At 35.3% G+C, this 18,591-nt stretch overlaps 1 protein-coding gene across 2 annotated transcripts in view; it reads left to right on the top strand.

Annotated features, from left to right (window-relative positions):
• The window catches only part of BRINP3 (BMP/retinoic acid inducible neural specific 3), a 266,574-nt gene that overhangs the window by 158,102 nt on the left and 89,881 nt on the right, over window positions 1–18,591 (top strand). For both annotated transcript variants that reach the window (XM_070939292.1, XM_070939293.1), the window contains one exon: window positions 8,062–8,252. In XM_070939292.1, the coding sequence (XP_070795393.1) occupies window positions 8,062–8,252 (191 nt within the window). The remainder of the gene's footprint in view (window positions 1–8,061; window positions 8,253–18,591) is intronic.

Below are 18,591 nucleotides of genomic sequence, written 5' to 3'. Positions count from 1 at the left end.
GAATGTCTTAGAAGGAGGAGGTGGGGGAGGGAGGTGGAGAATGGAGGGAGAAGAAAGGCCAATCATTGGCCGCCAATGTGACTTGAGATGGTCCTTTATTGTCATTGCACAGCAGGTCACAAAGAGAGTGTTTCGCTTTCTACTGAAAGCCAAATATATGCTTGTTTCCACACTGATTATTTTAATGTATTCTAATCTGTTTTCTGTTCCTGGGTTTGACATAAAGTGATTGATGATTGTTGTGTCAAGAGGAGGAGGCAATATTACCTGATAACTTCCTTGGAGGTTTTTTTTTTTTTTTTTTTTTTTTTTTTTTTTTTTTTTTTTACTGATTATGGGATCCAAGGTTTGCTTTGGAGATTTTGTGCTCCATTTTTTTTCTCCACATTTCCATTTTTCCATTTCAGAAGGTTGCACTGAAAATATTATCATAATGCTCTGATGAGCTTCAGGATCTATTTCTCTTTTTGATTTATACGACATTGCTGAGTGAGGTCATTTAGGATATGATAAATGATTTATCACTTTGTTTCTCAGGTTCAGCATCACTGTATGTTCTTGTGAAGTTCAGTGGAATCATAGAAATATTGTGCCAGCACCTGAAATAATTACAGTTTGGATGAGAGCTAGTAAAATTAACTCACTCCAGACAAAGCAATGGTATTCTTGGAGAGTTAACATAGATCTGAAACTTCTTATGGACATGATTTATTCTTCAAATCTTCAAACTAGATTTACAGCTCAGGAACAGAAAATACCATCTATTTTGGTGGGTAGGATACCTTTTATTTTTCAGTATACAAGGATTGATAGAAGTTTGAGAAAAATTGGTGGAATTATGCAGCAGGAAAGATCATTGGTGCTCAGAACTGTTCATGCAGGCAGCTATCCCCCCTCAAAGTGACAATGGAGACAAAAAGCATTTTATCCTTCGGTGAGTGTTTATATTAAAGATAATTATTGAGATTGAATAGCCTTCTGCTGGCCAACTTGGCAAACAATCTTATAAAAAAACCCGCTCATCTTCAATTCATTTTCTGCAGGCAACATCTCAGCTGTATGTGGACAAAATGACAGTCCCTTCATCCTGTTCAGTCCTTTCTAGATGCAACTTCCTTTTGTCCTTTAAGATCACAACATTTTAAGCTTCCTCCATTTTTTTTGTAGAAAAGTACCAAATGGATGAAAAATGAAAGCATTCCACCTATATTTATATCCTTTACAGTGTGTGTACCCATTGTGTCATGATTGACAGTTCAATTGAACAAAATTTATAAAATACTGATAAAAACATGCTACGTTTTTCAGTTTCAGGCTAAGAATAAATTGTGCCAGAAATTGCCCATTTTGAAGTGATATACATTTCAAAATGGCATTCAGTCAGTCTCTGGCTGAAATGCTGTGCCCATAAAGTTTCTTGCCCATACAATTTTACTAAAAGTGTTTTGTTCAAGTTGGACTGAAAACTATTGAAACATTTTTTGGAGGAATATATTGCCAACTGTTTTGAATGATTCAAAATCATAGTAGAGTCAATCTTTATTTCCTCCTGAAACATGGAAATGCAGGTTGTGCATTTCTTGAGAAACCATTTTAAGGTAAGAAACATGCTGATGCCATGGGTTGTCTTGTGTTCTCCTGATCCCGTTCTTGCCCTCCTCTTGACCTTGATATCTGACAAAGGCCTTTCCCCCCCCCCATCTTGGACTTTTCCATCAAAACAAAGTTATTCCAAAGCAAGGAGTATTTTGAGGGCTACCTTAAAGAATGACTGAATCTCTGAGAGTGGACAAAGCTGTGGTGGGTTCGGAGACTTCTTGTTATCAGGTTACAAGAAATTGATTAAAAAAGAGGAATTAATTTTATTTTTTAATTAACAATTAAGTCTACATAAAAGGGAAAAATGTTTTAAGGTTATTACACCCTAACAATTTCCTAAGAATTGTTTGTATGACCTTGAGCCTAAAATGAAAAGATTTCCATGTTATAAAAAGCAACATTTCAATAAATTATTTTCTACCAGCTCCTCGGGAGGTTTAAACTTCTGTTATGATCACACAATCCTCTCAGAAGGTCATCTTGTCATATGAATATTGAAAAGAAAATTCAATATTCACCTAACTCAATTCTGGTGCTCTTTTACCCTGTGGGTGATGTCTGATATGCATTTAATATTTGCAGACACTTTAACGCCTAATAAATATTAATCAAGATGTGTATTTCTTAATGGAAATTATGTCAAAAAGGAGAATTGGGAAGCTGGTATCTTGCAGACATCAAATGTGAAAGGAAACATTACATTCAATTGTGCCTGACAATTGAAGACTTATAAAAAAATCTTAAGAATACAACATTCATATGTGGTTATCAGATAGGCAAAAATGCTGACTTATGTAGGCATCTGTCTAAAACATATAGAAACAACAACAACAACAACAACAACAACAACACATTACACAATTTCTATACTATACCAGTCTCTCAACTATGGACTATGAGATAGACTAGACTAGACTAGACTAGACTAGACTAGACTAGACTAGACTAGACTAGACTAGACTAGAATAGAATAGAATAGAATAGAATAGAATAGAATAGAATAGAATAGAATAGAATAGAATAGAAGAACAACAGAGTTGGAAGGGACTTGGAAGTCTTCAAGCCCAACCCCTGCCTAGGCAGGAAACCCTATACCACTTCAGACAAATGGTTATCCAACATCTTCTTAAAAATTTCTAGTGTTGGAGCATTCACAATTTCTGTAAGCAAGTTGTTTCACTGATTAATTGTTCTAACTGTCAGGAAATTTCTCTTTAGTTCTAAATTGCTTCTCTCCTTGATTAGTTTCCACCCATTGCTTCTTGTTCTACCCTCATGAGCTTTGGAGAATAGTTTGACTCCCTCTTCTTTGTGGCAATCCCTGAGATATTGGAACACTGCTATCATGTCTCCCCTAGTCCTTCTTTTCATTAAACTAGACATACCCAGTTCCTGCAACTGTTCTTTATATGTTTTAGCCTCCAGTCCCCTAATCATCTTTGTTGCTCTTCTAAGTTGAGTTCTTAGAAATGCATGTTTATATATGCATTACATATATCCTATAATCTTTTGTCTATTGGCTTGATACTAACTCTCATCTAATTCAGTGTATCTTCTGGACTGAATTTTGAAATGGCCAAGTTGGTACCCTTAGGTATGCATGTCTTCAATCTGACATGCTTTGAAAGTTACTATAGCTATGTTTACTACTTCAAGATGAAATTATTGAAAATTATGTAGGAAATAACTATGTTGAGCCTGAGGAAGGGGTCAAATGCATCATCAGCCTTGAGCTTCTTTGCACCTAAAAGAGATCTAAATCCAGTCTACCTTTAATTCCATTGACTCTTATCTACTGCCAATTTGCTTTGACTGTTAGTAGTTTGGATTCTTGTAGAGAATTTAAGCTTAAATTCCATATAGTCCTCAATTTACTTAATTACATGATTCAGACTTCTTTAGAAACAGTAAGGTTGTATCAGAATTTAATCCTGAGATTAGGGCTTCAACTATTCACCATATTCTCAAATAAACGTTTGCATATATGTCAAATAGTCTTGATATATTTTATTGACATTTGGTCTCTAGGGACAGTAATATTTAATATCCAATATGCAACTATATATAGCAGTTCACTGGAATTTAGAACACTTGAAAGTCAAAATTAAAAGAATTGTCATAATTGGAATCCACATCAATAAGAGATGAGACACCTGAGTGGGAGTTAATTACAGTAAAGAGCTGTGTCTTTTGTATGAATCAGGTCTTGTCTTGAATCATTTGTCTGAGGGTTTATTATAGATGAGACAGATCTGCCACAAATGTAGACACTGTATCCATTGTGCTCTGCTTTTTAAAGATTTGATTAAAAAATAGGTTTCCCCAAAGAAATGTTTCTCTTTCCCCCAATTGTACCTATATTTTCAACGCCTTGTCAGTAAGAAAGGAGAATGCCACTGTTGCTTTTTGTGTTCTTTAGTAGAGATGCCAAACATTGGTATTCACAGGCAGGAAAGCCAGCTTCGCAAATGGATGCACAATAATTTGATTTGCCTCTGCCATTTTGTCTCCCTTGGACAACTAAGGGATATCTAAAATGTTCCCAGGATCTCTGTATATATGGGCACTGAAGAAGGTTGCCCGTGGAAACTTAAGACAAGTTTTTGTTGAGTTTTGTTTTTAAAGCTATTCTGAGGAAATACAGCCAGTGGCATTTCAAGCCATTCTTTTCTTATTTGACTAAGGTGATTTTTCATGACTAAGATTCTTTGTTAAATGTTGTTTCAACTCAAATGCAGTATTTTAAAGTACACAAACAAATAAACCTTTCTGCTGAGTAAAACAAAGTGGTATGACTTTATAGATTATAAATTATAGATTATATCTGACAAACATTCCACCTGCTTTAGGAATATTTTAATTTTCAATGAAAAAGACATGTTGTAGTATATAGTATATACTAATATTTTGTCTATCTATCCAGCGCTCTCTCTCTCTCTCTCTCTCTCTCTCTCTCTCTCTCTCTCTCTCTTTATTGCAACCATGTCCATGAAGGTTAGTCTAGTTTATAATTATAAATAACAATTTATAAAACTGAGGAGGTAGCCTTCTAAAGTTATATCCTGTCAATATTTCATGATTCAAATGAATCATTCAAATGATTCAATATTCATATTCAAATGAATATATTATTCATTTGTTCTCTCTCTATTATTTATTTATTTATTTATTTATTTATTTATTTATTTATTTTGTTTATTTATTTATAAAATTTATTGTTTATCCATCTTACCATAACTCTGGGCGTCTTATACTCATAAATGATTAATGTTTGTTCTATGCTTTGTAAATTATATTTAAGTAAGAAATGTTTGCGTTTGTTTTCATATACAGTACAATATATAACTTTTGACCCCTCCAGTTACCCATTTCTAATAAGTAAACTTCTCCAAAAATCCTCTCTTTTTTATACATACATGGATTTTGCAAAGGTATACTTTTTGTATACGGTGTTCCTAAATTATTGCTGTTCTATATGAAGTTTTGACTCAAGGAAAAAAAAACTTAAATGCAGTTCTGGACTGGAGAGTCTGCCCTGGCAGATTATGCCAATTTGAATGTAAAATAAATCAGTTACTCCCCCCCTCTTAATGTACAGTTTAGCCAAAAAAATTCTAATACTGATTAAAGGTTCCTATCCACAGCTCTGTTGCTTTATATAAGATTAAAAATGTCAGATATACAAAAGAATTGCAAATCATAGTTCATAGTATTTCCTAAAGGACTTGATTATCTCAGTAAAACTCTCTCAGTTGAACATTTGCAATGGGATAAAATAGCAATACACAACTGCAATATAGTAAATGTTGAAATAGAGGGAGAAATATTTTTGTGTTGTGCAGAACAGCATCTGAAAGGTACTAAAATCTGCAAGATGTCAGATGTAATATTATAACCCAAGCAGTGACTTTTTTGTACAGATCTGTGATGTTGATGCATGCACAAAAGCGGCAGGACATATCCTGCCATCTTGCAGGTTTTAACTTTCCAAAACACACTTTTGTTAGGTTACTTATGCTTTCATAAATGTGACCAATATATTTTGCCTTGCTGCTTCTCCAAAATAGATAATTACCTTCTGTGCAATTTATGTTCCTTGCATCACTAATAATTTTACAGAATGAGAAGACAGGCTTCAAAAATATGTCTACATTAAAGCAAAAGTAAGGGGAACAAACAGAAAACAATTCCAAATGTTTCAATCATCAGAACATCTATTATTATGCACAATGTAAATATAGGCTTCCAAATGATATTTATGAATATTTAGCTAAAGCTGTCAGGCATTATTATTTTAGTAATGGCTTCAATACAGGGCCTTATAATTTACATCTCTATTGAACTAATTCATATAGCCATTTCTAAGATCTTTATGAATTTAATTCAATATTGCAACCTGCCGTTTCCTAATTCTTCTTCAGCTCTTTCTGAAATGATGCAGCATGACAATGCATTTCTGTTAATTTTTTGACACAAAATAAAAATGAAAAGAGGAATTCTCCTAGTCCGTGAGTATTTTGAAGAGGTTGCAGGAATAAAAATTTGCATGATGAATTAGATAGATAGATAGATAGATAGATAGATAGATAGATAGATAGATAGATAGATAGATAGATAGATAAATGACAGACAGACAGACAATCATTGAATATGGTCAGAGGCAAGTTGCTTGGGAAGAAGTATCATGAGTCTTCTGAATAAATATATATAGGTTCATTATTTCAGTTTCTATCCTAATCAAAAAAATCGGGTGGGTGGGGGTGGGATGGAAGTATAACAAAGCAGCAGTTCTAGTCTCTCTAATCACATCATAACTCACATGATATAATGTCTCATTTGGTTATGCTTTTTCCTTCTCTCAATATAGGAATTTGCCAGTCATGCAGGCTCAGGTATAGAGCTGACAGATAGGATAACATCAAGGCACATATTATTTATACATTGAAAAGAGGCCTGTCTTAAATCTTCAATATATCTCCAGAGTTGTGAAAGCAAATACTGTCTCAAGAATTCACAATGTTTTAGTTCCACTGGGTAGACCAGACCAGAAAATCAATCCCATAGGAAGATTAGCACTATGCTTTATTGAGATATAATAATAGAATCTTGCTTATTTCTGTTATGGTCACTTTCCTTACTTGCTGCAAATTGCCAACATAAATGTTTTAACTGTGAAGAATTAATCCTTACTGAACGGTAGCTTGAGCAATCCAAAGGTAATGGGAATGTTGGTCTGCCATATGGATGGCAATCTTTCTAGTTATGAATTTGTGTCCACAAGAACATCATCATTAGAGTATGGTCATCATTCTGGATAGTCTACCAATCCCATGACCCAGTAACTGAATCACCTGGCAATTTCTTTTTCCTGTGAATGAGACTTATAAAAATAATAAAAAACAAATATACTTCAGTTTTACTTAGTGCTAGTGAAGCAAAATTCTCTAGAATTGTTATAAATACTGTTTTAAGAAATATTGAATAAATACAAACAATTAAAGCTGTAGAGTATTTTTTCCAGTCCTTTTGCTTTCTGTTAATTTTCCTTCCTTCCTTCCTTCCTTCCTTCCTTCCTTCCTTCCTTCCTTCCTTCCTTCCTTCCCTCCCTCCCTCCCTCCCTCCCTCCCTCCCCATGAATAGTTCTCTAAATAATAAATATACATTTTTGTATATTTTTACATTTGAACCTTAATTTGCAATAATTATTTCACATTAGATTCTACATTAATTTCTGTGTTGATATTAATATGGAATTCTTAAAGATCTATTATTCAATTTTTACTTCGTTTCTTTCATAGACAGCATAGATGAAGAGTATAAAATAAAGCTATTAATATTTAAAGCTAGTTACATATATGCAATAGCTTATTTTAGCTTGTTAATGATCCTGTTAGTCTTTAGATAAGAGTAATTTCCAACGTTATTTCTAGAATCTTACTAACTAAAGATATTATGAACAGAATCTGCAATCAATGGATATGAATAGGTCAACATGTTCACTTCATATCTGCATTAGATTGTGGTGCAAAGCAAACAACACCACCCAACAAAATGATCCTAACGTATATTAACACATGCTTTTGCTGTGCATTATTGTAGAAAACAATTGATATATTACTTTAATTAATATAGACATTTTGTGTATACCTTTAGTGTACCTTCTCTTTTGATTGGTGAACAGCAATGTCAAAAGTATGGAAAGTAGTAAACATTATAGAAAAAAAATGTTAATTTGAAAGGACAATTGTCTTTTGGTTTGTTCAAAATGCAGACCAAACAAAATTGTCTTCTAACTATCTAGATATTTTTTGTGCTAGAGTTCCTACTTCTAGTCATATCCTTGCAGATGAGATGCATAGGATTAATGCTAGTTATGTCATAAAAAACAAACAAACAAACAAACCCAAAGACAAAATAAGTGCTGTAAACTTCTTTGACTTTTTTCTGGTATTGCTTGCACAGGTGAAGAGTCTCTCACAATTTTTGTGGACAAGCGGAAGCTGAGTAAAAGAACAGAAACAAGTGATCCCAGCATTAACAGTACCACAGTGACTCTGGAAACACTACACCAGCTGGCGGCCTCTTACTTTATTGACAGGGACAGCACCCTGAGAAGACTTCACCATATTCAGATTGCTTCCACTGCTATAAAGGTATGCAAACATTCTGCAACCCTTCAGTGCAAAACTGCATTTTATATATCTATATCTGTCTGTCTGTCTGTATAATATAATATAACAAGGTAGACTTAGGCTTAGAACTTAGACTTAAATAACTTCATTGTCACTTTGAATGTACACTAATTGGCATACATTAAAATGAAATTTCATTGCATACAGCTCTCAAAAGGGCCACCACCTCCAATATACACTACATAAACATGACTAAATAAATAAATGCAAAATTATGCATATACCCACATATATTATATGACACAGAGAAACCACACAGTCTAGTTTGGATGTATGCATGTACATGGCACATGCATGTACAGAGAAAAATAATATTGTGAGTTTACCAGATGGATGGCATAGGGACCAAAGCTGTTACAGAATCTGGTAGTCCTGCTAGAAATACTTTGAAACCTCCTCTCCAGAGAGGAGCAATAGAAACAGACCATGAAGTGGGTGTTTGGGATCTCTAACAATGCTTTGAGCTCTAAGCACATATCACTTATAAGCAGTATCCTGAATAACAAAGAGTGAGCTTGCTATAATCGGCTGTCCTTACCACTCTGTGTATGGACTTTCTATCTGAGGCACTGCTACCACCAAACGAAACAGTGATGCAATTTGTTAAAATGCTCTCAATTGTGCCTCTGTAAAAAGTGGCCAGGACAGAAGGAAAAAGGATGGCTACAGAATAAAGTGAAACAGCTTTAACACAATGTGATACAACCATGAAGACACTACGACTGCCTGAATATATAAAAAAAATGTTTGGACAGATGACCAATCATAAATCCATCCCAATTCCAGGTATAGTTCACAGACACAGTTGCAGCCAAATTGAGGAAGAATGACTCATACTGTGTATTCACTTCTCTTTTACTTGTCATTTTTGGCTCTCTTTCAACTTTCAATTCTTTCGCAGAATGATGTTGCCAAAGCTCATCATTAAATGCATTTTATTGATTCATAATGTTTTATTGACATTCAAGGCAAAATTGATTTGTTTCCAAATTTTTCCTTTGGTTCAAAATAGTGTGTAGAACTGTGGTATTTATGCTTCATATCTTAATATATAATACAAAGCAATCTCCAATTATCTTCATCAACAAGCGTTCTACAATATATTCAATCAATTTGCACCAGAGTCTTTGCAGGGTTGGATTTAGACCAAGTTAACTGCACATAGTTTATGCTGGAATCAATGAAATTGTTATATTATAGCCTGCTCAGATCCTGCTTTTTTCAACACACTGTTTCCCTCCTGAACATCCTCCCTATTTCAAGAAGAGGAATAAAAATGTAGGTTTGAATGTTCCCATGCATTTCTATTTTTGTATCACATAAAAAGCTGTAGAAATTATGACAATATTAAAGCAGCAGCAGGCAAATAAATTAATGTTATTAGCCATCTTTCTCCCAGAATTTCCATGCAGTGTAATGACAAATCTTTATAATATTCTATAATGTATATTAGGCTCAGAGACACCATCAAGAGCCTCAGTGGTGCAGCGGACTAAGTGCTGTTAAGTGCTAGCATTTAGCTGCCAGCTGCCTACAATTAGTGCGAGTTCAAATCTCACCAGGCTCAAGGTTGACTCAGACTTCCATCTTTTCGAGGTAGGTAAATTGAAGACCCGGATTGTGGGGGCAATAAGCCAGCTTTGTATAGAACAACACTGCTTGTGGGGGGGGCGAAAGCCTAATAAGCAGGTATATACATAAAAGTATGCAGGCTATTGCTATAATGCATTGTAAGCCGCCCTGAGTCTACGGAGAAGGGCAGCATATAAATTGGACTAATAAATAAATTGGACTAATAAATCTTGTTCTGAATTAGCAAGTGCAGTCAAATTTCCCTTTTCTAGAGTCAAAACTTCAGTAGCTCTTAAGGTTGATGGATGCTCAATACAGGTAGTCCTGGACTTACAACAGTTCATTTAGTGACCATTCAAAGTTACAATGGCACTGAAAAATGTGACTCATGACTGTTTTTCATAGTTGTGACCTTTGCAGCCCCCCCCATGGTCATGTGATCAAAATTCAGATAGCAATAGAACTTAGACTTATATACCGCTTCATAGTGCTTTTACAACCCTCTCTCAGCGGTTTACAGAGTCAGCCTATTGCCCCCAACAATCTGGGTCCTCATTTTACACACCTCGGAAGGATAGAAGGCTGAGTCAACCGTGAGCCGGCAAGATTTGATCTGCTGAATGGCAGATAGCAGTCAGCTGAAGTAGCCTGCAGTACTGCACTCTAACCACTGCGCCACCTCTTGGCAACTGGTTCTTATGTATGAGCTTTGCTGTGTCCCAGGGTCATGTGATCACCTTTTGGAACCTTCTGACAAGCAAAGTCAATGGGGAATCCAGATTTACTTAACAACTAGGTTACTAACTTATCAACTGCAGTGATTCATTTAGCAACTGTGGCAAGAAAAGTCGTAAAATGGGACAAAAGTAACTTAACAAATGTCTCACTTAACAACATAAATTTTGGCTCAGTTGTGGTTGTAAGTTGAAAACTACCTGCAGTTCTGTGAAAATAACTGAAAATGCTATTTTTTACCAAAATAAAGACCTATAATAAAAGAGCAATACTGCTTACTCCTGGGAGACAAAGCTGTGCATTTATAGCTTACAAGAATGGAAAGTGGACAACCATTTATATATGAGCCAGCAATGTGCAGCAGTTGCCAAAAAAGCCAACACAGTTCTGGGCTGCATAAACAGAGGGATAGAATCAAGATCATGTGAAGTGTTAATACCACTTTATAATGCCTTGGTAAGGCCACACTTGGAATATTGCATTCAGTTTTGGTCACCACGATATAAAAAAGATGTGGAGACTCTAGAAAGAGTACAGAGAAGAGCAACAAAGATGATTAGGGGACTGGAGGATAAAACATATGAAGAACAGTTGCAGGAACTGGGTATGTCTAATTTAATGAAAAGAAGGACTAGGGGAGACATGATAGCAGTATTCCAATATCTCAGGGGTCACCACAAAGAAGAGAGAGTCAAACTATTATTCAAAGAACCTGAGGGTAAAACAAGAAGCAATGGGTGGAAACCATTCAAGGAGAGAAGCAACTTAGAACTAAGGAGAAATTTCCTGATGGTTAGAAAAATTAATAAGTGGAACAATTTGCCTGCAGAAGTTGTGTATGCTCCAAAACTGGAATTTTTTTAAGAAGATGTTGGATAATCATTTATCTGAAGTGGTATAGGGTTTCTTGCCTGGGCAGGGGGTTGGACTAGAAGACCTCCAAGATTTCTTCCAACTCTGTTATTCTATTTCTATTTCTAGAAGATGCCAGATATAAATGCAGTCACCTCTGTGTTTCCAAAGAATCATGGGATACTAGCTATCTTGGTGCATTCCTAACATTGAACAGCCTTTGCACTACATAATTGTGTCATATGGAAACAAGTGAAGAAATCTTAGACAACTTTCATCTACATTTAGACAACTTTCGTCTACATTTAGCCTACATTTCAGAAAATGTTGGGATCCCCCTGAGATTAAGGAAAACTGAATGAGAATATCATAATATTGCCAGCCATGATACTTTTAAACAACACTTCTTGGTTACTATTTACTTATCCCTGTAATTCACAAATGCTCAGCAGTTTTCTCCTGCAGTAAACTCTTCAGTCTGCCTGAGGTAGCAATAGCACTTAGACTTACAGGTATATACAACTTCACAGTGCTTAACAGCTCTCTCTAAGCAGTTTACACAGTCAGCATTGCCCACAACAATCTGGATCCTCATTTTACCAACTTCGGAAGGATGGAAGGCTGAGTTCACCTTGAGCCGGTGAAACTCGAAATGCCAAACTGCAGGCAGCCAGCAGGAAGCAGAAGTAGCCTGCAATACTGCATTCTAATTACTGTGCCACCACGGCTCTTCACCATATTCACCATAGGTAATGGCAAGGATCAGTAAATATGGCCTGAAAATATTCACTTCAGAATCTTTAGCAATGTGTGCAAATTGCAAGGGAGATGAACAAAGTCATCTCAATAGAGGAATAATTATGTAAAGGTTTCCTCGACAATTTGAGAATCTTCCACTCATATCTGATTTAAGAAAACAGTTTTCGCTTCATATTCTCACTAGGAATTCTTATACTTGCCTTCAAGGACATGCTCCTTGTCTGGAAATACACTTCCTTCAGCCTTGAAAGAGCATATTTAGCAGCACAGTGAGCTAGGAGCCCAACACAAATTACTGAAGCAGCATAATTATTTTAAAAGGAAACAACTGCCATTAAAAATTATGCTCTCATAAGATTAAATGCAATTGGATCATAGTATTTCAGTTCTAGCACCTGTAGCCTGTTCGTTAATCAAATTTTAAAAAACAACAACCCTAAGCTAAACAAAAATTTAAACATCTCCAAAACATTTACATAAATGCTGTACATTTCCTTCACATCACTAATTCTATATGTACATAATTTAATGTATAAAATTATTATGTATAAAATTATACATAATTTTGAGAAAAAAATGTGAATGCCTTCTATAAAATACAAACAGAGAGGAAAAAGAAAAAAAAAGGATACTCAAAAGCCTGTTGTACCACAAGAGTTCCCATAGCTATCATATTTGCAAAAAAATGAAGTCTGGAATAATTTATCATCATTTTAGTACTTCAGTTTTATCAAAACAAAATTACTTGCTCCTTTTATTCATCCCATCCTAATGAGATCATGGGAGGATGCAATACCAAATAAGGACAAAATTACCTTAATATAACAGTAATGGGGAAATTAATCCAGAATTCACACTGAGGAAATGCTGTGATATGCAATTTTAATTTGCTGAAATTTTTACTCCTAAGCAGGACAGAATCATCAAGGATCCACAGTGATTGGATCTTTGATCCAGTTATAAGGCCAAGACCTCATTTACTGCAATGTTGTGGTATTAAAAGATAATTTATGAATAATATTCGGTGTTGAATTGATATGCTGATCTCATGCTTGCACAATTGTATCTCCAACATGACCCATTTTGCACAGTTAGTAGAAGTTTAGCTGTGTATGGTTACTTCAGTGGTGTTTCTAATTGGAGAGCTCCAATGTTTACACATTGAGGCAATATCCTTTGAACATCCTTTGAACATTTACAGCTGGAAGCGTTCTTGTTATCTTCTTGGCAGTTAGGGACCATATTTTTTCTATGCAACCTATGAGAAGCTTACTCTTGTTGTGAGAAAACTGTCTTTGTTATTGTTGCCCTAGATAAGCACGTTTCTGACAAAACATCTCTTTGTATTGAGAGCATTGTCTGTTGTTAGATTTTACTTTGAACTTCTTTGTAATCCGTGTCTGCAACAATCAGGAACCATCATCTTGTTGACAACCAGTGTTATAACCTTCAGGTTTTGTTGACTTTCTTTATCCACTGGTGCTGATTATCTTGTCCATTGATTCAGCCTTGCTCTTGTGATATAATCTGCTGTTTTCTGTCATCTTACTTGCTTTGTTTTAGGCATTTCAAATCTATTCAATAATTGAAATAGTTACACATCCATCAATTCTTTATCATGGTTATATACGCCTGCATATATAACCATGTTTGGAACATTCTACAACATAGACAAGTTTTTGTCAGGACTCCCACATTTTTCCATATAGCTTGTAGTGCTGCTTCAGAACCTTTTGGCCTCCGATTTTGTGCACTGCCATTAACCCCTGATACGTATCCCACTTTTCCCAAAGCTCATCTTCATGTTGATCTCTCTGGATATTATCATTATGCCTCTGATATTTCCTTGGTCTAGTTGACTTCTTCAGTTTTACCACTTCATGGAACCCAACTAGTTTGAATGATGTCAGTTCCTAAATTAAACAAATAAATAGATGGCATGGCTTTCTTGGGCAATAGATAATCTGATACACCAGATGGTTCATGACACTTCTGCTTTTCAGTTTTAACTCCAGTGTTTCCTGTCTTGCTGAAAATAGCGAAAGACTTCAGGTCAACTTCAACACCACTAACTTCTCACCCTCTTGAGAATCTTTACAGAATAAAGAAAAAATGATGCTTTATGAAGTTTTAAAGTAATTCAAACATCCCCAACCCAAATCTATTACACAAGAGGCATCAACATCTGACTCTCATTACTAACAGCATTCTGTACTCAGGAACAAGGACAGTAGAAATATTTCACTCAAATTTGATTTTAAAAAAAGGGTTTGCTTTTCATACCATCTCCAAGAATTCTTAAACTTGTTGTCAAGAACAAACTCCTTGTCTGGAAGTACACTTCCTTCAGCTTTGTGAGAGCAGACTTAGTAGTATGGTAAGCTAGAAACCCAATACAAATTACTGAAGCAGCATAATTATTTTTAAAAGGAACCATTTAAAAGCTTATTACTCATGGATAAGGACAATAGGAAATCAGACAGTCTGGGACATGTTACACTCCCTGGGCTCTAACCTTTTGTATTGCAGACTATAAAGCGTCTATAGTGAAATCACTTTTCTTTTTCTTTTGCTTTCTTTCTATGGGTGGGAGGAAATGCCTGTTTCCCAAAAGTCAAGAAGCAATAGTCCTGGACTTTGAAGCAGTAGTAGCCCATTTTGCTTAGCAGGAATGAAGCACATCATACTTTATACAACTGATTTAGCCACAAAAGTTATTGCCCTGTATTGGCATGCCTTACTTTCACCTACTGGAAGCTATGGCTACAATTGAGGATTTATTTTATGAGAATAGATTATGCATTCTGGACAGCGCTTAAAAGGTTTGTCCAACAGTACAAAAATGGGGACTGCAGCAACTCTATTTTGTACTTTGAACCCTACTATTACTATCCACATTAATAATGAAATCTACCAGTCTGACCAAATGATTACTTTATGGATATAGTAAGAGAACCTTGTCATTTTCTCTCAAGCTTTCTCTGTTTCACTGGCATAATGTATGTTTCCAACTATTATCTCCCCAAGATCATCTCTGTGAGTTTCTTCAACACTTGGCAACAGTCTTCAGAGAGATTACATCTTCTTTTCTGAGTATTTTATCATTTATCATTCTAAGGATAGTGGCCTCTGAATTAGATTAAATCATTTTCTCTGCATATGTTCTGAGATACTCTTGCTTCAACGTGAAACTCATTACTTTCAACCTTCTTCTCTTGCAGAAGAGAATATGGATCATATCTATAGACTTGCATGTTTTTATGTATATATAGCTGCCATATGAATGGTCATATGGCAGCTGCAGCTTCAGTTGTTCACATCACATTTTTTTAATGTGATTCCCTACAGGCATAGGACTTGTTTGGGGTGAGGACAACGAGACTATATCTTTGCTAACTTTCCTAGCCATGTCAGAATAGATGCCAACAAGAGAAAACTGGGACAATCCCATTTCAGTCTGTCTATATCACAAGACTACAGGCCTATTCCTTTTCTAGCAAAGATAAGATAGATCCCCAGATTCTTGAAAAGCCTTTCTTTCTTGAAATGAACTCTTATTTTAAATGCTTCTTTTTCTGCTGGCAAAGACACATAGGGATTTGATCAACTGTTTTTCATCCCTTCTTCTATCCTCAGCTGTCTCTGTTCCTCCTGTTATTGTGCCCCACCTGTCAAGTAAATTTCTGTCTTCTAAGCCAAACTTTTCTTCCTAAATCTCTCTTTCTCCTATTCAGAGAATTTGATCCCGCCTGTATAATAATGCTTTTGTTTCAAGTTCCAAGAACCGAACAATTTTCAGTGATAAGCGGCCCTTCTGAATTTCATACTTCTCCTGCACAGATACTCAAAAGAAGGACTTAGCTAAGTAACTGTGTCTTCCATCCACTAAGGATGACTCCCCAGCTTCTTTTTCAGATTAAAAAAAAAAAATCATCTCTTTAAAGTTAAAAAAATGTGTAAAAGTATCTTTCTTAATATAAACAGGAATACATAAAATAATAAGCCAGCTCCTCTACTTATATCGGCAGCTTTCCATAGCAATTTTTCATATTAAAAATATAAATAATAAAAAGAAGGATTGAAATAGGCATAATGAAATTTTATAATCCTACCGCAGATACTATTATCTAAAGATTAATCTTTAGTTTGTTTATGATTAACAGGAATGGAAGAAAATCTTGCTTGTGTTGAATTTTAATATAAACATATCCGGTACTAGTTCCTGAAACAATATGACCTGAAGCGCAATTATCTTTACATATTCATTCTTTTTCTGAGTTTTGCATTGCAGTTTTCCAGCAAATAAATGCATACTAAAACATGCATATTAGATAAAATTGAGTGAAATAAAAGTGAATATTGGAGATAAGTGCACATAAAAACTATTTGTGATAGACGATAACATTGAAAAAGATAATACATTAGAGAACATTGCTTTGGAAAAAAAAATACTGTCTCAAGAAAAGTGTTTACAAAATTTATATATTAGTGTATAAAATGTATGTATAAGTGTACAAAAATGCACATTTAGAATTTCATTCATTGAAATGATTAATGCCTGTGTCAACTCACTATTAATGTTTGCTACCACAATTCATTAATAAACCACAGTTTGTATAGACAATGCAGAATGGGCTTAAAGTAGTTGTAACTCAAGAGACAATTCTGGGGGCTGTAAAATACTTCATGGGGTGCATTTAGTTTACAGTCCATGAGCTACTCTTCCACAATATATACTCTGAGGACAAAATTGTGTCCTGTGATACTACATCATATAACTGCCAGAGACTAAGGCACTCTACTGCAGGATTATTCTCTGAGAATAAGCATAATATGACAACATTGTCTATTTTAAGCTTGAACAGCCATTCCAGGAGGATATCAAAGTTGACAAAAGTGAGAGGCCAAGGAGAGACACATATTTCTTCTTCTGCTAAAGGACATTTTTCCCAGCTAGCGCAGCGGTTAGAATGGAGTTTTTCAGGCAAACTCTGCTCATAGCCTGGAGTTTGATCCTGACAGGGTTCAACTTTCGTCAGCCTTCCGTCCTTCCGAGGTAGGTAAAATGAGGACCCAGATTGTTGGGGGCAATTTGCAAGTACATTGTAAACTGCTCAGAGAGTGATGTAAAGTGCTGTGGGGCGATATATATGTTTAAATGCTATTCCTTTTTTTTTTTTTTTTTTTTTTTTTTTGCGTATCATAAACCATGTCTGAACTCAGATATTTAGAAACCCAGGTACTCTTTAAGAAAAACTAGAGTGGCAATATATTTTTGCCACAAAAAGAATGGTTTGTAACTGATAATAGTTTTCATAAACCTCAGGTTGGAGCGTATGGTTTTTCCCTTGTTTTTCCCAAGACCTTGGTGGTGCATTGGCTAGAATGCAGTACTGCAGTCTACTTCTTCTGACTGCCAGCTGCCAGCAGTTCAGCAGTTCAATTCTCACTGTCTCAAGGTTGACTCAGCCTTCCATCCTTCTGAGGTGGGTAAAATTAGGACCCAGATTGTTGGGGGCAATATGATGACTCTGTAAACTACTTAGAGAAGGCTGTAGAGCATTGTGAAGTGGTATATAAGTCTAAGTGTTATTGTTATTGTTCCTTTGAAATAGAAAACTATTTAGGTTATCAGGTATGAATGGCATATTACAACTTCCATATGAGATATGTTGGCTGAAAAGTTACAGATTTGGCAAGATTAATATTCCATTTTTTTCCTGTTGGATTTTTGAAGGCATCATAAAAAACATTGCTAATTTTCTAAGGCAACAGGCTAGAAATCAAGAGACTAGTCAAGGGATGAGCTTTAGTCCCACTTAGGTATGAAGCCTAAGAAGTGGCCTTGGGCCAGCTGTTCTCTCTTAGCCATAGGAAGAAAATATTGGAAACCACTTTGGATATCTTGCCAATAAAACTAATCCAATAGTCAAGACTGACTCAAATGGACAGACATGGACTTAATTTGTAACAATATGAGGTGATTTTACACCCAGGAAAGCAGATGGCCTTAGTCTTTGTAGATGCCCAGAAGGCATATGTCAATTTAAATTGGAATTTCATGATTAAACAAATTAAGATAATGGGATTTGGAGCAAATTTTGAAAAGATGATAAAAACTATTTATGACAACCAAAGGGCAAGCATCTTATTAAATGGAGACAGGACCAAAACATTCCAGATCAGGAAGGGGGTACGACAAGGTTGCCCCCTATCACCACTATTATTTATTTTGGCCTTAGAAGTTCTGCTACGGAAAATCAGGAATAATGGGAAAATTAAAGGATTAACAATCAGGAAAGAGGTATATAAAATGCAAGCATTTGCAGATGATGTGGCCTTGATTTTGGAAAACCGATTAGAATCTGGACAAAAAATTTTA

This window comes from Pituophis catenifer, unplaced genomic scaffold (assembly GCF_029215685.1).
Source record: "Pituophis catenifer annectens isolate HBS135680 unplaced genomic scaffold, rPitCat1.0.hap2 SCAF_3, whole genome shotgun sequence".
Taxonomy (NCBI): Eukaryota; Metazoa; Chordata; class Lepidosauria; order Squamata; family Colubridae; genus Pituophis; species Pituophis catenifer.
Note: the sequence above shows the minus strand (reverse complement) of the source record. Positions and strands in the feature narration are given on the sequence as shown.